Source organism: Narcine bancroftii, chromosome 6, assembly GCF_036971445.1.
Source record: "Narcine bancroftii isolate sNarBan1 chromosome 6, sNarBan1.hap1, whole genome shotgun sequence".
NCBI classification, from domain to species: Eukaryota; Metazoa; Chordata; class Chondrichthyes; order Torpediniformes; family Narcinidae; genus Narcine; species Narcine bancroftii.
The window spans coordinates 7,150,414-7,174,942 of record NC_091474.1 but is presented as its reverse complement, the minus strand read 5'-3'; the positions used below and the strand labels follow the sequence as shown (position 1 = coordinate 7,174,942).

The 24,529-nt window shown below is 40.8% G+C and overlaps 1 protein-coding gene, 1 long non-coding RNA gene and 4 other non-coding genes across 24 annotated transcripts in view; all 6 read right to left on the bottom strand.

Annotated features, from left to right (window-relative positions):
* Window positions 1–3,731: 3,731 nt before the first annotated feature.
* LOC138735654 (uncharacterized) lies at window positions 3,732–19,318 on the bottom strand. 10 transcript variants are annotated; one of them, XR_011339847.1, is made up of 13 exons: window positions 18,895–19,317; window positions 15,452–15,488; window positions 14,312–14,360; window positions 14,082–14,124; window positions 13,666–13,714; window positions 13,446–13,481; window positions 13,174–13,225; window positions 12,989–13,037; window positions 12,769–12,804; window positions 12,497–12,548; window positions 12,091–12,360; window positions 8,101–11,882; window positions 3,732–5,590 (listed from the first exon to the last, which is right to left on the bottom strand). It is a non-coding gene; the product is annotated as an uncharacterized lncRNA (long non-coding RNA). The 10 variants fall into 10 exon arrangements; XR_011339846.1 differs by having other exon boundaries at window positions 12,091–12,126; window positions 12,312–12,360; window positions 12,497–13,037; XR_011339845.1 differs by having other exon boundaries at window positions 12,769–13,037; window positions 18,895–19,315.
* On the bottom strand, window positions 12,190–12,277 carry LOC138737846 (small nucleolar SNORD12/SNORD106). Its single transcript, XR_011341277.1, has one exon. It is a non-coding gene; the product is annotated as a small nucleolar SNORD12/SNORD106 (small nucleolar RNA).
* Window positions 12,867–12,954, bottom strand: LOC138737845 (small nucleolar SNORD12/SNORD106). Its single transcript, XR_011341276.1, has one exon. It is a non-coding gene; the product is annotated as a small nucleolar SNORD12/SNORD106 (small nucleolar RNA).
* On the bottom strand, window positions 13,544–13,631 carry LOC138737847 (small nucleolar SNORD12/SNORD106). Its single transcript, XR_011341278.1, has one exon. It is a non-coding gene; the product is annotated as a small nucleolar SNORD12/SNORD106 (small nucleolar RNA).
* LOC138737844 (small nucleolar SNORD12/SNORD106) lies at window positions 14,185–14,274 on the bottom strand. The gene has a single exon (XR_011341275.1). It is a non-coding gene; the product is annotated as a small nucleolar SNORD12/SNORD106 (small nucleolar RNA).
* A 3,333-nt stretch (window positions 19,319–22,651) lies between the features above and the next one.
* stau1 (staufen double-stranded RNA binding protein 1) overlaps window positions 22,652–24,529 on the bottom strand; it is a 33,723-nt gene continuing 31,845 nt past the window's right edge. For all 10 annotated transcript variants that reach the window (XM_069883791.1, XM_069883790.1, XM_069883796.1 and 7 more), the window contains one exon: window positions 22,652–24,172. In XM_069883791.1, the coding sequence (XP_069739892.1) occupies window positions 24,085–24,172 (88 nt within the window). In that variant the 3' untranslated portion in view covers window positions 22,652–24,084. The remainder of the gene's footprint in view (window positions 24,173–24,529) is intronic.

Below are 24,529 nucleotides of genomic sequence, written 5' to 3'. Positions count from 1 at the left end.
AAGAGGCAGGGATCAACTGCTGGTGGAACTGACCTCCTGCTCCTCTACTGGGTTCAGACACCAAAGCCAGGGGCAGGGAACATGCATATTGTATTAAAGAGATAATAATCAGTGGTTCTCAACCTTTTTTACCCTAGGTAATTTTTCCCCAAAAAAACCCCCAACATTAGTGGGAAAAAGTTAGATATTCATGAGAAGTTTTAATAATGATGATGTTTAACTGCTTAAACATCAGTGGTTTTGTGCTTGTACGGTCAAAAGGCAGAACATTACTCAAGATAATCTCAGGTTATTCAGATGCTAGCTTAGAGATCCGCTACTGGGGGACTGAGGGATGCTTAGAGATCCACTACTGGGGGACTGAGGGATCTTAGAGATCCGCTACTGGGGGACTGAGGGATCTTAGAGATCAGCTACTGGGGGACTGAGGGATCTTAGAGATCAGCTACTGGGGGACTGAGGGATCTTAGAGATCAGCTACTGGGGGACTGAGGGATCTTAGAGATCAGCTACTGGGGGACTGAGGGATCTTAGAGATCTGCTACTGGGGGACTGAGGGATCTTAGAGATCCGCTACAGGGGGACTGAGGGATCTTAGAGATCCGCTACTGGGGGACTGAGGGATCTTAGAGATCCGCTACTGGGGGACTGAGGGATGGAGGATTTTGGGAGGAAAAAAAAAATCACTTCTTGGACAGGTAACCACACTTCACATATTTTAATGGATCCATTCCATATTAAAGCTGTAACGCTAAATTTTCTTAAGCAGGAACAAACATGTCCCATTTTATCTGACTCCTAATCTTGGTTGCATCCACAATAATGAATAACACAATTTTGCTGAAGGATTATGTTCCAAAATAATACTTTAAGTGAATAGGAGTAAGTAGGAATCGAGTAGAGCCACATCCGAACAATGCCTTGTTGAAATCACAGTGACAGAAATCATTATCCTGCTGTTTAGCAGTGACGGCCTTTGCCCTGAGCACGCACTGTTCTCGGACCCAGATCAACACAGCGTATGTTAGCTCGTGACATTCAGCGAGATCCCCATGATGATATTTCCTGTGTTGACACAGCATTAAAGAGAAATCCCTGGCACTTTAAAAAAAAAATGAAGACATACAGCATGGTAACAGGCCCTTCCAGCCCATGAGCCTATACACCACTCAATTGACCTGCAACCCTATACATCTTGAAGGGTGGGAGGAAACCCTCGCAGACATGTGGGGAACGTACAAGCATCTTACAGACAGCGCCGGATTTGAACCCAGGTCGCTAGCCCTATAACAGCGTTGCGCCAACTACTACTTTAACTGTGCCACTCAAACGTTCCGAACATGTCTGCTTTGTGAATATTCTGCCTGTTTGGACATAGAGGGAGGCATCCCTTGACACTATAATAAGAAAAAAAAGTATTTTGAGTGCCTTGTGTTTTGTGTCTGGAACCAGTTGATATCCTAATATCCTAAGGGGATGAGTTCTTAGGGTGGCACAATCCTGTTACAGCGCCAGCAACTGAGGTTTGAATCCAGTGCTGTCTGAAAGGAATTTGTACGTTCTTCCCTTGTCTGCATGGGTTTCCTTTGGGAACTCTGGTTCCTACCACCATTCAAAATAAAAAATCCAAATGGGATTGTAAGACAATTGGGCTCATGGGCTGAAAGAGCCTGTAACCATGCTCTGTGTCCATGTTAAAAATTGTAGATATGTAATGCTGCAAAAGTTACCCGACTACATTCAAAATTAAGAAACTGTAGTAATTGAAATGGTTATCTCGTGTTTAACAGGTATGGCAGTTACTTCAAAGGGAGCACGTACTTTTCATGCTGAATGAGGACAGTTACATCTACCACCTGCAGCCACCTGGGACTTCTTCACTGTCACTTTCACCTGGTGCTTGAAACATACAGCACTGGGTCCTGCTGGGACAAAGTCTTCATCCAGCACCACTCAGTAACCTGGAACTCTTCAAGCACTGCTGTTCTAACTTGTCTGGGAAACACATCCTTCCTGTTGGATTTGGTCATATTACTCACTAGCCAAAGTCCAGCCTCAAGCAGACACTTGATGGGTCTCAGAAACCTCCAAGGTGCAGGAAGTAAACTGGCATCAAAGTTCATATCAGCTTTTACCAAAGCTGATTTACTGCATTATTTCCATGTGTTCTTTATGACCAGTGAGATGTAGGAAGCCATGGCTCCGTGAAAATAAGGTTACAATATACAACCTTAATATACAGTAACTGAGGATATATTTCACATGAAATTAACCTCAATTGAGAGCTCTGTAGAGAGGGGTGGGTGGGGAGCCCCTCTCCATTCAGAGCCATCCCCTTCTCCTATCACTTAGCTTATTCACTTCTACCCTCCCACCTATCACCTTTTACCCATTTCTCTACTTCCCCTTCCTCCCTCCCCTCCTTTTACCCCTCCCCCTGAACTTTTTAATTCGGGAGCCTGTCTGCTTTTTGTTCATACCACGATGAAGGGCTCAGGCCTGAAACATTGGTTACCTTTTTCTGCGTATGGACGTTGCTTGACCATCTGAGTTTCTCCAGCACTTTTGAGAATTTCACTGAAATCACAGTGTGCAGACTTTCCTGATTAACTTCATTTAGAGAGGTGGATGGGAATCAATATCCCTCTAGTCTGGCATTCGTGACATTCACACCTTTGCACTTCCACCTCTCATGGGGCAGGGGGGGGGGGGGGAAGAGGGAATGTCATTTATATTTCAACTTGAATAAGTCCAACACCAGTTAAACATACTTTAGCACAGAACAATAAAGATGGATTAGGTTTCCACTTAAATTAATTTCTTAGAATAGATAAAGACAGCATTATCTGTACAGAAAAGCAAATCTGATTTTAAGACTATTTATGTACAATCTTCTAACAATTTCTAATTTTCAGCTCCCATGCAAGTACAAGATTTAAAGTGGATTTTACAACATCCTGTAAATTCTAAGGATTATCTTCCTACAGTCTCTAAAGTGAGGGATCATTTACATTGAATCAAACTTACTCCACCACAAACCTCTAACAATGAAACCATCTGATAGGCACTTCACACTTCAGCAATTTTCCAATCTATATTTATAGCTTTGGCTATAAAAGTCATGAAAAGAGTTTTCACCATGAAACACATCAATGCTGGTTCCTGAACATCCTTTTGTTGCCAGTTTACTAACTTTCCTCCCAGGGTGTTTTCTCATTAATAGATTATAATTCTGCAGGTGTCTGTCAGTCTTCCTTTAATGTGACCAATCTGATATGTGAGACCTTCTCGTTCTGATAGGCTATTTAACTAAGTCTACCACAATCAAATGAATAGTGGTTGGTGATTATAGAATAATAAGGTCACCTGCCCCAACAAAATGGCTAAGATCAGCTAACTCAGTGCAGTTCACAACAACCAAAACTAAGTCCACCTAATGAAGCAGACCAGCTTCCAAATGGATCAAGCCATTGAGAGAGTTAATGTGAGACTTAGCAATCACATTCAAGCTTCTTGCAGTTGGTCAATTTTGGCACTGGATTATCAGACATTTCTTGTTAAACTTGATGCAGTCTACAGCAAGGTACAAGAGATTTACACTGGGGAACTAATATCCTGAAATAGAGGTGCTTGAACAACCTGGTGTGTTTGATCCCAGTGCAATACACCAAAGAAAGATTTCTGAATGGGGAAAAGGAACTAGAGCAATGAAGAGCAGTTGAAGGCAATCATATGATGAATAAACACAATTTATTTCATACAAAGAACTTCGGCATTAATTACTTTCAATTTGCACTGACGATTATCGTGGAGGCACTGTGTAGCAGCTTTCCAACCAAAGGCCAAATCTTTTAGCGCTGTTTGTGGGAGAAGGGATCACAGGAAGTTTACAAGATGGAAGGAGCCCCTTTGACCCCCCTCAAGTACTGTGCTACTGTAATCCAGCTAGTCCCATGGTCCTGCATTTATTTTTATTTGAAATACTGTTTTGGTTCCCTTTTGAGTGGCACCATTGTTTCTGTCTCCACCTCTTCCCCTTATCATTGAGGGTAAAATATTCTCCTTAGAGTCCAAGCTTCAAACTCTGTGATATAGAAGGAGGGCACAAACACGTAGTCACGAATTCTCAGGAGCTACTCGCGTCCCTTCGATTAACTAACACCAGATTGGCGTATGGTCAGGAACAAGACGCTATGATGGCAGATAGAGGAATCTGGAGGATTGTTCCAGAGGAACTTTAGCCCTTAGTCTTATCAAGTATGAGGTTCTCCCTCCCTGTCTGCATCATCTTCAACGAGGATGTCAAACTGTCCATTGCAGAGGTAGCCAATCAAGCAGGGAGGGGCGGGGCAGAAAATAAGACTGTCATAGACATTAGGGATATTATTGTTAGAGGGATGGACACTGCTCTCTGCAGAGTCCTGAAAGATGTGTTGCCTGCCTGGTACAAGGATTAAAGACATCTCATCTGGTCTGGAGAAGAAATTGGAATAAAAGGATCCATGTGGGCACAAAGGGTGCAGCAACAGTAGGAAGGGAGGCTCATTTGAACGATATGAAAAGCATGGGCAAAATTAGAAACAACCATAATGGTGAGGCTCTTCAGATTATTACCTAAATCACATGCAAATTAGCAAAGGATAAATAAGGCTTAGGTTCTGATTCATGGGGAAAGAGAGAGCTATTCTGATGGTATGGGCTCCACTGCAACCAGGGTCCTGGAGAATCACATAACTAGCATTGTAGATGGGGATTTAGGATGGAATGGGGACAGCTTCAGGAAAGGAAGGTTTAATAAATCTGGAGATGAAAGAGTAGTAGCGTAGGATGGTGAGGAGAAACTGAGGAACTGTCTGATAAGCCAGGACAGAAATGAAAATAGTGCAAATCCAGAGTTGTTAACAACTGTAAAAAAAATGCTTCATGTTCTTTATTTGAATGCACTTAGCATTTCAAACAAGGTTGTTGCATTGAAAGCATACATAACAGACAAGTATATTGCAATAGATATGAAAGAAACATGGAGCAGGGTGACCAGGACTGGATGCTGAATAGTAAAAGTTCTGAAAGAACAAACCAAAGGTCATGATGATCCTACTCCCTGACCTGCTGATTTTCTGAGTCATTTGCTGCCTTTGACTAGTGCTGTGCATGACCTTAAACTAATTTTTACCGCCAATCATTGGGTTTTCTTTGGGGGTTGTGTCCGGTTGAATGTCAATAAAAGGTTTTACCTCAATATTTTCATGTCATTTTCTTCCAAAGGGAGCATCCACTCTACAGTGATTGAGATTGCAATGGGACTGCAAGCCAAACATGTTTTTCATATAATAAACAGATTTTGACATCTGCAAAATGAGATCTGCAAATAAGTGCATCATATTTAAATCTGCTTGTTTAATACAGACAGGCTGAATTTTAGAAGGGCTGGACACAAAAGACGGAATCTGGAACAATGAAAAAAACTGCTGAAGGAAGTCACCAGGTTAAGCAGCATTGGAACTGTCGATACTTCGATTCAAGCCGCTGCAAGTGGAGAATGAAGGGCTAGGTTCCCTCTCGTCCCTCGGTGCTGATGCAACGTTTTGACCTGAAACAGGACCAATTCATACTTACAATAATGGAAATGGTATTTCCTTAATTAATCCCCTACAAAGAAGAATAATAGCAGAATTACGCATGAGGATTGATCAAAATGCTTCTGTCAGTGGACCGAGCTAATATGCTTCAAATTGTATGGACATGTTTTCTTTAAATGTCTCTGCATGTTGGGAGAAAACAGTGCATAAAATGCACTGCCAAATTCCAGAAACAAAAAAAATGGTTTATTTTCAAAACTCCTCCCTTCCTATTAGAAGGGAAGTAGCTGTTCCATACTAGAAAATAGTCTATTGTTTCAAAGAACTTGTTCCAGCTCCGTTTCAAGATTAATGAGTCAACTGCTATACTGACAGTGAAATTAAACAAATTCACATTAATGGCGCAGCAGCATTTTATTCTGCTTCAACGTTAATCAGTTGATATTTAATTACACTTTTTCAGGACATCAGAATGTTTAAAAGCTTAGCACAGTGTGACATTTCCTTTAAGTAATAAAGAAACTTGGGTTCTTTTATATTATCAATATTTTATTAATGACTCACGACCTTGTGGTTCAGCCATTTTTTTGTATCTAACCCAAGGTGCAGCATTCATCTCTGAAGTGGTTCCCCATTGCCTTCTTCAGTTGCAGTGTCCGTACTGGACGGGTAACCCTGGCCATTGATCTGCAGATTCACCTGCCCAGTGGTTTTAGTTTTACAACCATAAATTCCAATCTGTAGGTTTCTGCTCAGTTACTAATGTAATTAAATGCAAAACGATTTTACAAAAGAATTTTGTTGTAAGTATTCATATAATCGAAGAAATATTAGATTTCACCAATTTTCAACTATATTTATCACATATTATTTCTAGTTTTACAACTATTTCTCCCTTGTCTTTTTTTTATTATTGTGTAGGGATATTCTCTATTGAAGTGCAGAAATCAATATCAAAGTGGCCAAGTGGATGCCAGCTAAAGGAAAGCAAAAGAGGCAAGAATTAAATCACTCAAAATACTTTCTGGATCCATGCTTCAATGTCATAAGACGGGATGATGGCCAGGATTATTCAAAAGACACTGTCCGTCACTCTCCAATTGATTAAGCTGATTCTTCGAAGTGGAAATTGCAGAATTTGGACCAGAAACAAGTGCTGAAAGTCACCCTGGCCAACGATACAGTAAACGAGAGGAGTGGCAGTGAGGAGAAAGATTTACAAATTTTATGTCTCTCTCTGGGAGATATCAGTTCCAGATCATCTTCGGGTTAAAATCATCAAAAAAAGGAAAGTGCTTCTTTCCAGAACAAAGATGGGCCTTTCAGTGTTGTGGCAAGGCAAGGTGCAAAAGCAAAGGGAGATGTGCGCCAACTTTCAAGGGTAGTTTTACAAGGTGATGCCAAATACGAGAAAATTTTGCGTTACTCACCGTTCAGTGAGACTTATACTGTTTTGCTCCTAATCGTCTGCTGACTGGGTTTCAGACGTGGTGAAAACTCAGCCCAAAAATACGTAATCATGAGACGTCTAAAGTGCCTTGAAAAGTGGAAAACATCGGCAGCAGGACGGAGGCTGGACTAAACCCTCGACATCGAAACTACCAAGGGATAGTCAAGGCTTTCCAATCTTGCGATATTATCAATTGAAAGAAAGTTGGCGAAAGGCATTGATTTCAATGAGGTGATTCACAAGGTCACAGCTTTGAAGGCTAGGAAAGTTCTGAATTAGTCGAGATCTTCACTGAAATGCTTGTGTATTTGTTCCTGTTTATTTTTATGGCATTATTTCCTTTATAAGTGTATTTCCATACGCATTTGTCTACAAGTTCTACCTTATTTGGGCCATTCTTCTTTGGCTTGGCTTCGCGGACGAAGATTTATGGAGGGGGTAAAAAGTCCACGTCAGCTGCAGGCTCGTTTGTGGCTGACCAGTCCGATGCGGGGATTATGCAAACCTAATCTATTAATGTATCTCATGTAACAATACAGTTTAACTTTAAAATCGACATAATTTTGATGTAATTCTTAAACATTTTTATAACCACATTAAACTATGTAAATGTAAATATACTGAGGCTGTGCGTATGATATTGTAATTTAAAGGTGTAATTTTAATTTTGCTGGTTGTTTATCTCACTATTTTTGCCATTACATTCAGTGATCTATGAGAATTATGATTTATGTGAAACGTTACTAAGGATTCTGTATGGTCTGGTACAGGAGGAGGTCCGTGGGGTGGGTGGAAGGGTGGGGAGAGACACCAACCCTAGTGATGTCACTGTATCCAACTTACTTCCCAAATCATTAACTGGAATGGTTTCCTCCAATCAACCAGCTTATTTACAATGCCATCGTGTAAAATCTCATGCAAGATGCCACCTGATATTTTCTCTATGGTGCCATCAATAGATTAAACATTGAATGAGAAGATTAATGAAAACAGAATTGCATTTAAAAATGTATTAATCAAGATAGAGCTTAATTTTAAATTTAATAAAAATGGAAAGTAAAAATAAAATACCTGCACACAAATGGAAAGCAGAAAAATTACTCCCATATTGCTTTTATCCTCCTCTTTAATTCACCAAAACATGTAACTAAGTTACAAGCCTGCAAAAAGGAAAGGCCGATATCAGAGTACACAAATGCGCAGACGTGCTTGCAATATTATCAATGAGACAAAAATTCTGGAAATATTCGCCAAGCCAGCCAGCATCTGTGGAAGGAGAAACATTTCTGGAAAGTTTGTGTTGTATTAATGCCAAACTCCAAATGCAGAACTCACTTTTGCTTGAAATTTGCATTCAGAACTTCATAAGACTGAAGAAGGTACTTAGTTACATGTTTTGGTCTTGTTCCTCTTTACATTTTATATTTTTTGTACCTTATCTTTAGTTCTCAATGTGTATCTGATACCTAATCCTATAATTGCCCTTCTTGGATCAACTAAGACAACTGATTTGAATTTAAATACATCTCAATCCCATGTCATCACTCATTGCTAGATGTTCAATACTAAGATGTAAAGATCACAAGAAAAAGGAACAGAAACAGGCCATTTGGCCCTTAGAGTCTGCTCCCTGAAACCTCCCTGAGCTAACTGTTTTCACATCTTGATCCAAGTTCCGACCTTGTCCCCATAGCTCCCTAATTAGATACCAATCAATTTCCCCTTGAAATCCCCTCAATGATCCTGCCGCTGTCCCTCCTACTCATATTCAATGGCATGCCTAACTTTGGATGTTCTTCTACTGAAATATTTAAATTTTCTAAGTTTATGGGGTCTTTTATCAATTATTTTCACAATTTAAAAGATCATTTGGATCTTGCTTTGTGAGTATGTAGTTTCTTTTAATGGTAGTGAATTATACTTACCAGATAACCTCAGAAGGGAAGCGGGTAGAATTTATAGCATAGTACAAGTTATTTAAAAAAATCTTTTTCAATTAGCCATACGTTGTAATTGTTTAAGTGTTTGCTACTTTTTTCTGTTTAACTGTCCTTGAGTTTATATTTTATAAATTTTTTTCTGCATATTCCTTTTTATATATTACCTTTGATAAATGGCTTTTACTTATGTACTATTTCTGTAAAATCCAATAAAAGTATTGAAAAAGAACTTCATATTTGAAAACTTGCATCACAGCTTGTATGTGTCTTTCCTGCCAGGTTTATTAAAATATGGTAACATTCTTGAAAGAACGTTCAATGAAACGTGGTAAATTCTTCACAGAAATTTCTCCAACTCACTATTGCCTGCAGGATAAATTTAGCCAATGGCAATCGTTACATTAATCTACTGAAATGAAAGTAGATATTTGGCCACATAGAGTGATACACTAAAATATGAAAGGCCTTTTGTTCTTTCTAAAGACTGCATTTTGGACAGCCAGCAGGTGGTCACAGGAGGCTGAAGAACTGCCTCGTGTCAGTGGGGTTCAAGAACTCAGCTGAGGATCTGAATGATTGCATCTGGGCTGTAGATAAGTAGACAATCTGTGCAGCTGAGACAATTCAACTCTTAAGGGTTTACTTTTCTCTAGGGACACCAGGGAACACTAATGGGACTCTGCCTGCCGTACAGCAGGGAGAAGTTAAAAATACATCATGTAGGTTGCTTCATTTGTATGTATTATTTACATGACAATAAAAAGAACTTTGCTTAAAGTTTAATCAGAATTGACAGGAACATGAAAGAATGCAAGTTGTAAGGCCACAGGGAAATGAGGGAGAAAATGGAATTTATACTGTTGAGAACCAACAGACTCAGTAGATTACATGTGTAATATTAAACATGTTCCTTCTGGCAAAAAACTACCAACAATTTTGGGCATGCTCTGGTCTTTCTAAATGTTGTGAAAAAATGTCATTTACAGATAATGTGACTTTGATGCACAGGCACAAATCATATTGCCATATTTACCCAGAATTATCCACTGATTTAATCACCTCACTCATCTTAAATGTTGAGCACCAAAGCCTGAAATTTACAGCCATGCTCAGGCCTGGCCTTGCATTTACATAGCAGTCAAAGCATGGTGTCAAAGCATGGTTTTTCATGTTCAGATATTAAAGCATTGCAGAAAAATTCCCAAAATGAAACATGGGATGGGGGAATTCAGTGATACAGATGTCAGTATTGTAGAGGCTCTGAGCCTCTGGAATGGAGAAACTGTCAGTTAAGATTGACACCCAGAGGCAAATGTGTGAATGACTTCTAGTAGTCTACACTATGCTGCCTCCTGGTGTTTATTCAGTCATCACTGCATACATCCTTCAAACAAAATTGAAGCAGTATTCAGTCTTTCAGGCTGATTTAATCCATCAAGTTTTTTTTAAATTCCAAGATCAGTTATCCTAGAAAATCTAAGAATCCAAACTGCCAAATAGCAACATTTCTTGAGACATGGACACATGGTTTTCTAATCTTCCACTTCTGGCATTTAAAGAAGATTCCCTTAATTTCAAAAAGAACCTGCCCCATGTGTGCACCATCTCCAAACTTCCACCTCATTAGTTCACTCTTTAGGTTTTTGGATGGGGGTGCCACCTTGGGAACATATTAACTAATCAAGTCCTAAGAGTGCATTTTTTTGATGAATGCAAAAAAATTGCCCAACAAAATTAATTTGCTGCACTCACAGGCATATCCTTCCTCAGGTAAGAAGTCCAAACCTGCATTTGATATTCCAGAGGCCCATTATTGGATAAATGTTCTCAATTCTTGTATGCAAATCCTGTTGCAGTACAATATCCCCATCCCCACTACTGAAGAATGCAAACTTGTTGAATCGTTTCATCCACACCAATGTTTTAAACATTACTCAACTCATTCAGTAAAGGTTCCATTGTCACATGCTACATTTAGAATGCTAAATGATTTAAATTCTTTGAAATGCACCCATCACTGAAATGAGGCCCCAGCAAGGAATACACTCACAACCCCAGCTTACAAGATCAGTGCTCTAACCCCTGAACTATCAGTCCCCAAAGATATTTGCTCCAATTTAATTCATTTGACACCACCTTGAAAGCTTTGTTACTTATTACTCTCACCTCATTTCTTATTCTAACCCATTTCAATATCAAGAAGTTGCTTCCACTCATTTAAGCTTATGTATTTGTGTGAAATTGCCACAGGACCATTTCAATGGTAAGATCCAAGACAATTGGGAACCAGTCTCCACTGCTGCATTGGTGATTGCCAGCTCCAAATCTTCCACAGTGGAGCTGTTAGCTCAATAAAAGAATGCCAACACAATTTCTTGCAAGAAACAAGTTGGATAGGGAAATTAAATGTTATTTAAGAATGGCACCATCCCAAGACTTTCAACATTACTTTGCAACAGTTCATGAAATTTAAATATCATTGCTTTTCTTTCCATTGCTTCTGCAAATTTGACTTGAAAGACAATGCCATGAAGCAAGTACTGCATTTGTAATACTGCTAGCATAGTTTCAATATGCGTCAGCTGATGCAGGTACAGTACTTCACAATGAAACCAAACTTTAGAATGAGGTCAAATAAGATCTTTTCTGTATTATAAACACACCAATTCCAAACCATTTACACCCAAAAGCTTTTTTCACTTCTTTCCACGTGCTTCATGAACACCAGGAAGTTACTGAACTGAGTTCAATTCTGAAGTACGCAGCAGACATCTCAACCATAATTGGAAGGTCAAATACTTCAATGTTTAAGCAAAAACATTTATTGAAAAGTACACTCGAAGGATTAAAAGCCACCAAGTATTCTCAAAGCTGCAATGATGAAAGCTGTTGGGTATCTTGGCTATCTGAATCCTGCAAAGAAAAAAAAAATGGTCAATCAAGTCTATTTTAAAAATAGCAGAATATTAACACTTGATTTCAGAAAAACACACATGTTCCATCTAATTAATACAAAAGATGGTTAAAATGCACAACTCATTAAATTTGAATTCATATTTCAGGTTGAAATAAATCAAGGGGCAAAAATTAGATAACCATTTATTTAATTAAAAAAACATACCCCAATTTGCAGCCGATTCACATCAATCATCTGGGCCTAGAAAAAGGAAAAACCTCGGTGGATAATAGAAAAATCAGGCTGCACAAAACCACTTCCTTTAGTAGTGTCAGAAGTATTTGGCAATTTCTTTTACAATCTTCACGATCGATAAGATGGGGAAAAAAGTTGATGCATCATTCACTAGATTCAATAATTTGTAACACAACTAATTATTCACTTACCCAGGTTGTCTCCATTGTCAGTCTAGAGATGCACAATACAAAACAAAACCTGGGAAGCAAAAATCAAGTATTGAGTGAATGCTGATCGACTTATTCTAATTTGAAACATTTAAAATACACAATAAAGTATACAATTAAACTCTTGGTACTTAAAAAAAGGATATGACCATTTAAATATCATTCACCTTAGTTTTGTCTGTTACTTCAGCAGATTACTATTTGCTCCAAATCTTGAACCTAGGATTAAATGAAAATTGTTAGCTCACAGGGCTTATTATTCACATAGAAAGGCAGCTTCAGAACCATCTGCTCTAGTCTAAAAATCATTGGGAAATTTCTATCAAGTTGGTAAAACACTTAAAAATGCACAACTCATGACATTTCCATTTATAATCAGCAAGAACGAGCAATGAAATCTGGGAGCCAAAATGGGACACAACCAAACATTCTTACATACCCCAATTTGCAGCCGATTCACATCAATCATCTGAGCCTAGAAAAAGAAAAACCTCGGTGGATAATAGAAAAATCAGGCTGCACAAAACCACTTCCTTTAGTAGTGTCAGAAGTATTTGGCAATTTCTTTTACAATCTTCACGATCGATAAGATGGGGAAAAAAGTTGATGCATCATTCACTAGATTCAATAATTTGTAACACAACTAATTATTCACTTACCCAGGTTGTCTCCATTGTCAGTCTAGAGATGCACAATACAAAACAAAACCTGGGAAGCAAAAATCAAGTATTGAGTGAATGCTGATCGACTTATTCTAATTTGAAACATTTAAAATACACAATAAAGTATACAATTAAACTCTTGGTACTTAAAAAAAGGATATGACCATTTAAATATCATTCACCTTAGTTTTGTCTGTTACTTCAGCAGATTACTATTTGCTCCAAATCTTGAACCTAGGATTAAATGAAAATTGTTAGCTCACAGGGCTTATTATTCACATAGAAAGGCAGCTTCAGAACCATCTGCTCTAGTCTAAAAATCATTGGGAAATTTCTATCAAGTTGGTAAAACACTTAAAAATGCACAACTCATGACATTTCCATTTATAATCAGCAAGAACGAGCAATGAAATCTGGGAGCCAAAATGGGACACAACCAAACATTCTTACATACCCCAATTTGCAGCCGATTCACATCAATCATCTGAGCCTAGAAAAAGAAAAACCTCGGTGGATAATAGAAAAATCAGGCTGCACAAAACCACTTCCTTTAGTAGTGTCAGAAGTATTTGGCAATTTCTTTTACAATCTTCACGATCAATAAGATGGGGAAAAAAGTTGATGCATCATTCACTAGATTCAATAATTTGTAACACAACTAATTATTCACTTACCCAGGTCGCCTCTGCCACCATTCTGGAGATGCACAATACAAAACAAAACCTGGCAAGCAAAATCAAGTAATAAGTGAGTCTTTGATTGCCCGTGTTATCAACATTTTAAACATTTCAGAATTGCGCAATATATTTTACATTTAAATATAGAGTTCAGTCCAAAATTGATTTTGAAAATTGAAAGTTGATGTCTGGAATCATCAGGGTAGCAGTGAATAGGAAAACCACCACATTTAAAGTACCCCCAGCAGCAAGGACTAAAATTATTTCACTACTCAGATTCAGATTGTTAACCAAAAATTCTCTACAACAAATCACAATATGTTTACAGCCTATAGCTAGCAGAAATATTGCTTTCAATAATAGATGATTCTTCTTCAATGTAATACATATCACCAACATAAAAACACACATACCTTGTTTCAAGATACTGCAATCACTTCTCCAGGCCCACACGATCTAGATTAGGAAAACTACATTTATTAAAAGAATTTAAGACAGTACTCCAATTGAACTTCTTCATTAGTGTCAGAAAATTTGGCTTATTTTTATTCTAATCACCATGATCGATAAGACGGGGAAAAAAGCTGAAACATCATTCACTATTAGTAGAAAGTTATTAAGTTGAAACTAATTAGGTACATACCAAGGATGTCTCTTGAGTTTTTCTGGAAAGGTTTATTGCAACATACGGCCTGGGTAGGAAGAAACATTAATCAATTCAATGTTAATTTGCCATATAATTATGCCACCTCAAGAACAAGTTCCATTAGAAACATTTCAGAACTGCAGCAATCATATTGCAGAACTCCCGAAACATACCCCAACCCAAGTTTTACAATAGAGTATCATTAGCCCCTTTCACACTTGTAAGTGGTCCCAGGAATTAACAGCCAGGGATAGACTGCCCCTACTCCTAGTGCAGACACCAGTGTTGCAATCAGCCAACTGTATTCGAGGACAGAAATCACACAAGTAATCCTGCATGAGTGTAGGAATGTGACAGAAAATTAAAATGAAGGTATAAACTTTGCAGTGGTAAAATTGCAACAGGTGAGAGAAAAGTGCTACCAATAAAAGCAAAAGCAGACAATTTATAAACAGCGCGAGAAAGTTGGTAGCACAATTGTGCACAATTTATAACGACAGCAGACCTGACCTCCCAGAATTTCATGTGGTAGAGAAGCCTCTCCATAAGTGCTTTGTGGATGCAGCCCGTGCATACAGCCCCTTTTCTGCCGCATGGAATTCTGAGGGTAGGTCCGCCATCACTTTCCCCCCCACACCCCCAGTTTATAAATTGTCTGGTATAGCACTACCAATTTTTAAAATTGTCCACTATTGCTAATAACTTTTTCACGGTCCCTTCTAAAGTTTTATATAGGTTGGCACAACAGCAACAGGGACTGAAGAGCCGATACTTAATAAAGCTTAATTCTGTTATAATTCGGCATGATTAATTTTATTTAAATGTAAGATCATAATACATTGATCAGGATTTAGGGCACTCGATTTGTCATGACATCACCCATAGTCCTAACCCCGGGCGGATGGCTTCTTATTCGTGTGAAGGCGTGCAGTGTCCACAGTTAAGAGTGGTCAAGTGTGAACAGCAAAAACACCATTCCTATCCCGGGACACTGGATGGCCAATTTAGTAGGGCCCAAGGGGCTATTGATCTCCAATTAAGATCATGACTACTTGGTAACAGATAATTTAGTACCTGAAGTAGTAACCAAAACGTTTCAAGAGGAATGTGTTCTTTACACAAGAAAAAGTAACCTACCTTGTTTGATCTGCAACCATTCTCCATCTCTTCAGATCTGTAGTAAAATCAGGTGAAATCACCTTTAAAAGGGTGTTCACACATCTGCTTATTTCTTTACAATCAAGATGATTCACTCGAATTAGAAAATACTTGCAAGACACTTCAACATTGCTCTAAGCTATTTCTGCACTCGATATTTGTCTCCATAATCCTGTACAGCTTTTAAACATTTGCTGCTAAAGGAAACATCAACCACAAACACCAGAATTAAGACCAAAGACACAGGATGGTTTAATGTACAATTCCCCAGTCTGACATGGAGGGTCATTAATTTCTGAATCCGCATTCAGCAACCACAAACACATTAGCACCTCCACATCCTCCCAAAGTCAGATTGGAGCGCAAACTAGATCATAATTGCAAAGCAGCTATTGCTGTAGTTTTCTTTGCCTGTTACTTAGGATTACTATTTGCACAAATTAAGACCAAAAAAGAGCCTCGCATTGGCTATGATGCAGCAAAAAATGATTTACAAGCACATTGATTTTAGTAACACGATACAGCAAAAAAGTAGTTCATACCATCCTGCCAATCAAGCCTAAACTTAGGACTACTTCATCACTGCAATTCATTGTTGCAATCAAGCAAAAAACATTCAAATGAGTCTTTACTTGACTCCCTTGCATTGTCTTCAGATACTAATATCTGCCAATAAAAACTTTCATCTCTTCTTTTACAATATTTTTATTGGTTTTTAATAATATAAAAAAGACAATTTAAAGTTCAGATAAAGGAAAATTAAAATTACAGATAACAGTAAACAAGATATGTATAATCCATTTTGTCAATTAAAAAGGAAAAGAGAAAACCTATAAATAACCTATTACCTGAAAAACTTTCATCTTATTTTCAAACCTCTCAAGCGTAGCAGGACAATATTCATGACTGAAGATCCCAACTTTTCCTTTTCACAAGCTCTAACTGATCTGCTGGAGTTCCTACTCACTCCTTTCACAATGCAGCAAGCCCCTCCACTAAGTGTTGTAAAATTCCCTTATACATTAATCCAAGAACTCCACAGAAAATTATATCAAGACAACTGTCCTACAAAGGGCAAGGCATGTGGCAACATATGGTGTTTTGAAGAAACGAGTGACTGACTGCCTCACTGATGTACCCTTCGCACCAAGAAAAAAAATTACTATCAGCACTCAAAGGAGGAAAAAAAAACATTCGAGATTTGGGAAGCTTGGGAAAACCCTGTTTAAAAAGTAAAACTGAACCAACGTGCAAGTGGCCCTAGCCTCCACATGGAGATACAGCAACCCCTCTCCCCCCCAACGTGGAGATACAGCAACCTCTTCCCCCCCCCATGGAGATACAGCAACCCCTCCCCCCCCACCGTGGAGATACAGCAACCTCTCCCCCCCCACCCGGTGGATACAGCAACCCCTCCCCCCCCACCGTGGAGATACAGCATCCTCTCTCCCCCCCCACCGTGTAAATACAGCAACCACTCCTCCCCCACCGTGGAGATACAGCATCCTCTCTCCCCCCCACCGTGTAAATGGAGCAACCCCTCCCCCCACCGTGGAGATGCAGCAACCCCTCCCCCCCCACCGTGGAGATGCAGCAACCCCTCCCCCCCACCGTGGAGATGCAGCAACCCCTCCCCCCCCCACCGTGGAGATGCAGCAACCCCTCCCCCCACACCGTGGAGATGCAGCAACCCCTCCCCCCATACCGTGGAGATGCAGCAACCCCTCCCCCCCCACCGTGGAGATGCAGCAACCCCTCCCCCCCAACGTGGAGATACAGCAACCTCTTCCCCCCCCCATGGAGATACAGCAACCCCTCCCCCCCCACCGTGGAGATACAGCAACCTCTCCCCTCTCCCCCCCCACCCGGTGGATGCAGCAACCCCTCCCCCCCCCCACCGTGGAGATGCTGCAACCCCCCCACCACCACCGTGGAGATGCAGCAACCCCTCCCCCCCCCCACCGTGGAGATGCAGCAACCCCTCCCCCCCCCCACCGTGGAGATGCAGCAACCCCTCCCCCCCCACCGTGGAGATGCAGCAACCCCTCCCCCCCCACCGTGGAGATGCAGCAACCCCTCCCCCCCCACCGTGGAGATACAGCAACCCCTCCCCCCCCACCGTGGAGATGCAGCAACCCCTCCCCCCCCACAGTGGAGATACAGCAACCCCTCCCCCCCCCCCCCAAACACGTTGACATCAGCCACTTTCAAACTCGTGCCGCTTCTCCTGGGCCCAAACTAGCCGAACATTCACGGATGGGAAACCCAGTGAAGCCGAGGCAGCGTCTGCAGGCGGAGCGGATGGTGCAGGTCGGGGCCCAAGCGCCAGGATGGGTCCTCAAGGTGGGGGGGGGCCGCTGGGAGCGGGCTGCCGGGTGGGTGAAGGCCCCGACGCCGCCTCGTGCTCGCCGACCACCCCCCCCCCCCACGCGCCACTCACCTCACACGCTGGCCCAGAAAGGCTGAACGGCGTGCGCGCTCCTCTTTTTATGGCCGCCGGACGGGCAGTGCGCATGTGCGGCGAGGTCGCCGGTCATGACGCAACTCGTCGCGGGCCAATCAGAAGCAGAGATGACGTCATGCCGCGGCGACATGGGGAACCCTGAACCTCCTCCCCGAGACGTTGGCCGCAGGCGAGATCGGTCGAACGCCTTCAGCCGGTGGGGGGGGGGGGGGGGGGAGGGGTTGCTGCATCTCCACGGTGGGGGGGGGAGGGGTTGCTGCATCTCCACGGTGGGGGGGGGGGGAGGGGTTGCTGCATCTCCACGGTGGGGGGGGAGGGGTTGCTGCATCTCCACGGTGGGGGGGGGAGGGGTTGCTGCATCTCCACGGTGGGGGGGGGGAGGGGTTGCTCCATTTACACGGTGGGGGGGAGGGGTTGCTGTATCTCCACGGTGGTGGTGGGGGGGTTGCTGCATCTCCACGGTGGGGGGGAGGGGTTGCTGCATCTCCACGGTGGGGGGGGAGGGGTTGCTGCATCTCCACGGTGGGGGGGGAGGGGTTGCTGCATCTCCACGGTGGGGGGGGGGAAGGGGTTGCTGCATCTCCACGGTGGGGGGGGGAGGGGTTGCTGCATCTCCACGGTGGGGGGGGGGGAGGGGTTGCTGCATCTCCACGGTGGGGGGGGGAGGGGTTGCTGCATCTCCACGGTGGGGGGGGGAGGGGTTGCTGCATCTCCACGGTGGGGGGGGGGGGGTTGCTGCATCTCCACGGTGGGGGACCTTAAGCAGCCGGGACGGGTGGCACGGCCTCCCCCCACCCACCCAGCGCAGGGGGCATCCCCCAACCCGTTCTCGCCGTATAGGTGAGACTGCGATGTCTCCTCCGAACTCCAGCTCTCTGGGGGGTGGAGGAGGACAACTGCGCCCAGGTTGATGCTCAAATAGGGGCGCAGTGCTACCGTTTTAGGTGCTGGAGCTCACCAAAAAAACAGCGACAAGGAGGTGTGGCGGGTCAGAAGACTCGAGTAAGTTGTTTACTCGTGGAACGTCTTGCAGAGCAGATGTCTTAGTGGATTCAGAGGGCCACTTTGCTGGGGTCTACTCAGCCATCTCCAGTCATTGTCCAATTACCAGCTGATGACAGCCTAAGCAATAGGCGGGAGAGTGGAGTCTCTTCACGATCTTATCACATCCTGGTAGAAGAAACTAGTTATGCAATGTTTTATCTGACCTCATTGTTAAAAATTGGATGTTGCGCAAGGACCTGTTTACCGTGTCAATGCTCTCGTCTCCAGCCACACGAATTTCAAGCTGGGGAATTTCCAACACGAGGATAATATACTTAGCTGCTCATGTGTAAAGAATTGACTATCAGGTGGCGATCACTGAGATCTCAATGGAGACGATTGCTAGGACTTTCGTGAATGGTGGATTCTACCTTTCAGTGTTCCGGTCACTATTACAACAGTCTCATTTTGAGTCAGCGTTGTTCTGACCCTCACTGATATTCTGGACACTACCCGTATTCGCACGATAGCTTTTACCACCTGCAGGCCAACCTCCTTCCTCATTGAGTGTTTCCATCCACAGTTGAAGGCAGCATTAACAGCAGGTGGTGATGGAGGAAACATTTGCCCATGGTTCTCCTTGGCGTGGGTACTGCTATGAAGGCAGATCTTGGAATGTTCAGCAGCAGACTTGGTGTATGGCACAATGTTAACCTGACCAGGCGAGTTTGTGAATCCAAGTCCAAGCACAACACTATAATCCGGCGAGTTGTGTTATCTTCAGGAAAAAAAATGAGATGACTCCAACCTACTTTTATGTGGCAAGCTGTAGTGTACGGGCTGAATGATTGCAATGCTGTTCGCAAACCGCAGATCCTTTGCAGATCTTACGCCACAACCCAAAGACTTTTGTGATCAACAGGAATGGAAAAGCTGACACTTTTTTAATCAACAGGTTGAAGCTGCCGTATATTGATGGTCCATGTTCTGCAACAGAACCAGAGAACCAGTTGCCAGTAAGACCATGCACTATTGTAAAACGACGGGCTGAACAGTCAGCCCTCTGGACCGTTACAGTTCCAATCAGTTGCATCCTCAGAGGTTGCATAGTCGGGAGCGATTCCAGTTGCCAACGATGTAAGCAATACAAGTAATAGTGCCCATGCACAGGTGTTAAGCATCAGTATACAGGTGATGGATCTCAGATGCAGGAGAGCATCAGGATCATCTGTGTGGCAGTGACCCAGAGGAGTATGGCTGGGTGGTGTTTGAGGAGTTGAATGCATGGTGAATAATAAAGTCAACTTCATGGTGTGCTAAAAGAAATAAGTGATAATATTCTTTTAGTTTGTAAGCTGTTAAAGGTTCCTCACCTGGAAAGGACTCTGCCACGGTCACCATTCTATAGTCATCTCCTCTGCTTCTCTTTCTCATCAGGGGTTAAAGTTTTCCTCATGTCTGGTCCCCTGTGCCACTCTGCTGCCAGAACCTGTAACTCCTCATGGCCACTGCTGAGCACAGGAACTGTCATCTTGGGCACCGACCCATGGTCGCAGGATTTTAGCTTAAAAGCACCACCAGCTCTTGCAGGCCATTTAAAGCTTGTACGGAGCTGCCAGCATTAGGATTGGGTGGTTGAACCTTTTGGCGCAGCAGTGTCTCCACTCCACGCTCTTCTTGATCCACACCAGACAGTGGTCTGCCATGTTTTGTACCAAACAGTGAGCGCAAGTCAAAGAGTAGTTCATTGCAAAACACAGATTACATGGTTGTAAATAGATAGAAAAAGCAATCAAACTTCTGATTTTGATTATTCAAGTAGTTTACACCAGATCTTGGCCTTAATCTGGACTATAGAACCCAACTCACAAGAGCATGTTCTTGTCTTGGACATCAACTTTGAGTAGTTTATATGTGAAAATGAATCAAAATGCCTTCCGAGAGATTCTCAGATTCAAGTATTGGGAAAGTTAGCTAATGGAACTAATTATGACAGTTGAACAATAATAATCACAAGTTGCAGACTGTGGTTATGAAAATTCAATCAGAATATCACCACTCTTCTCCAACGATCCAAATTTAAAAGATGCTTTTTTTAAAAAAGTGGGCTCTTTTTTGAAAAAAAACAAATGACTGAAAAATACCCACAGGCCAAGTTAGATTCAATTTTCATGATAAAAGTTAATGATATATTTTACTTCTATGTATTTTGCTTCAAGACTGCAGCTGTTAATATGCACATACTACACACTTTTTACCCCCTCCATAAATCTTCGTCCGCGAAGCCAAGCCAAAGAAGACTGCACACAGACACAGCAGTCGTGCAATGGTATATTCTAATCAGTGAGATGATTGAAAGAGGAATGAGCACCTATTAATGAAAGCATGGTCCACAAGACAACTTGGAATATGCAGGATCATGACCAAGTTAGTTACAATTTATTAAAAGTTTATCGCATCTGCCCAAGATTTAAGACCAAAAGATCAGAATTTACCATCACTGAACCAAAGTTACAACCCCAAACTGAAACTTCAAACACTACTTATAGAATACGTTCAGTAACGGATGCAAATGTATACATAAACGTGAATCTATCTTTTAAGAGCACTCAAAACTACAGGAATGAAGGAGCATCTTTCCGTCTTGGCAACTTCATGAGCTTGCTTATTTCAGCAATATCTTATTGTCACATAGCTCGAGTACATTATTGTAGAAGACCAATGATCACAACACCAGAAGTAGCCACCATGTTGCAAAATTTAGTTTTGATAGGATTTTGAGGTTATTTTTTAAAAAGAAAAAAGTCACCCAACACATTGTCCACTGGGAACATACAAATGAATCTTCAGGACTTTTTGTATCGAGTGAGGCAATATTCTTTGAATACATTACAAGCCAGTGGAGTCACTCCAACAAACTACATGAGCAAATCATTTATCTCATTGTAAGAGTGGTATTTGCCTATGCATAAATATCTGTTGAACTTGCCTAAATTAAAATCACAACCCTAGAAGCATTTTTTTTTTAACGATCCAAAAATAGATAGAATCAGAAACAGAACATTTTTAAACCCAGATCAGCTTTGACAATACATTTGCTGTAATCAAATTCAATCTGACAATTTGTACATGAGTTTTGTAGGTACATCTAAATCTTATGATTGGATGTTAAGAACTGATCCTGTCATCTTGACTCAGGTCAGGTTGAAGTGAGCTTTCTCTTTTCTTTTAAGGTCTATTTAGTCTTAAAGCATTGACATAAATGCATTCAGAGCAGCAGCAGTTCTCAGGTACAAATCGATTACCGTAGGCTAGTTTGTGAAAATACAATATAAACTGTATCGCAGTGAAGTCAAATTAGGACAACACAGCTACGCAGATCTTGTATGTGGAACAAAATAAACAATTTCAGTTGAAGCTATCAAGCTCCAATTCAACTATAACTGACCCAAAGGTGCAGAAGTTACAGATACACAAAATGCAATGTTCAGCTCGAGTTTCTCTTACTATCTCATCTTCTTTATTTCCCACATTTTTAAATAATCGTTATGCAACAGTTTGCTGGATGGAGCTGGGGTAAAATCATGCTGTTGGTTGTTGAATTTTTAAACCACATATCAAAAACAAAATTACTTGGTACTTTTTAAGTTAATTCTATTTGGTGTAAAACTCTAGAATGCTTTACTTCTCTATACCAATATAGGAATCAAAACAGGTTTTGAACAATTAAGTTTTGGTTAAATGAACTTTTAATATTGTAAAGCTCCACAGTTCCATCAGAGTCTTTTTAGAGCTTCTAACCCACTTTAAAAAAAATCTGATCACCTGTTGTAGATTCCATAAGCCATTCAGGTGTAACTTTGAGGAAAAGTGTTATTCTTCAGATTGATGCTGACATTAAAAAACCTTAAAGGTTAGCTATTCTACCATGCATAATGGAGAAAAGCCTGTGTAGCATGATTTAAAGGAGTCTAATAATAAAGACACATTAAAGTTAATAACTGGGACACTTCAGTGCTTTTAAGAAACTTTACAAGCCAATAATTTTCCTTCTACACTTGCAAAGAAGATTATGATACAAAAATAACATCGTATAGCTTAGAAAAAAGATTTCAAAAATGTGTTGGGAGGAAATGGGGAAAACATTTTCCTTCAAATGTTCAAAACCATTGAAAATGGTTGCACAAAGTTAAAAGTTTAACTGTCGTCAACTCCTTTAATTCAGCTTCACATTAGTAAAATGTGTTATGCCAATAAAAGCCACCAGTACTTTTGCACAAACACCAATTTTTACTTCTCCATTCCATAGGTACAGTACATGGGGAGGGAAAAAAGTCCAAAAGTAAAGTAACAATTTTGACGTCGTTTCGTGCTTTACTTGGACAATAAGCAAAATGTTTACTGTACACACTTTGTGTACATCACATGGAACATCAAAGCATTAAAGTACAACACAACATCTTACAATTTACCCTGCACCAAGATGTACAGTAATTTGCAATTTCTGGTATAAGTCAGGTAAAAGATCATATCCAACAATGTAATTCTTCTGCACTATTGACAATTATTTTGGGATAACAAAGTTTAAGACAAAAAGAAACATTCCTTCAGAGTTACCAAAGTAAAAAAAAAAATCTTTTAGATTAAGAAAAGCAAACTTAATCTAAAAGACTGATATCACTTTCTAATGGATTTAAAAAAAGAAATAATCCATAATCAACTCAGTTAATTTGGAGATTCAATTTCTCTTTTGGACAACAAAAAATGGAGGCACTCCATTTTATGTTAAACTAGCACCAAGTTTTGTTATGCCAAAAGTTTGTTACTGATGGCCAATTCAAACACGTACCAAATAATAAACTACACAAGTTGGATATGACCCTGATTTTGTTACGCCATCTCTCAATCATCATGTAATGTACGCTTGGAGAAGCATCAACAGAAATTCAAAGTTCCAATGAAAAAATTAGGAAAAAAATTCCTTCAAAAAAAATATTGAATTAATGTTGAAATGTATATTTTTAAAAATTTAAGCAACTTAATGATTTAGATACTACAGCAAGATTCAAACTGCAGTTGTCTAAATCAGTAGTTACAATGTCACAGGACAGGAAGCATCCGATTTTCTCTGGTGCTTGGAGCTTTGGGTCAAAAAAAAAGGCTTTCAGTCAGTGACATCCAGTGTTTGTCCTAAAGTGTTTGAGTTAGCCGGTTTGATGAGAGTGTCTCCATCAATTTCTTGTTTCACGCATCTAAAAAAAAGTAGTTTATTTTTAATTAAAATGTTCACAAAAACAAGATCACCCATCATAAAACTAATTAGAGATTTAATTATTAAATGAAAAATTCGTTTGTACAAGGTTGTTGACACTTCTAACATTACAATTTACATTTATGCAGAATTTAAATTACCAATACCATCGATGACTTTTTAACATGGATTTGAAGTTTGAAGAAGCAGAATCTTACATTCTACTCTTATCGTGCAGCTATATTCTTCATTGCATATCTTGCAAAAACAAGCCTCTTGTTTTTGTCAGAGAAATAGCAGGAATAAGCCACTTCCAAGCCCCATCTAAAATCTGCATAACCCATCAGTGGCAAATCCT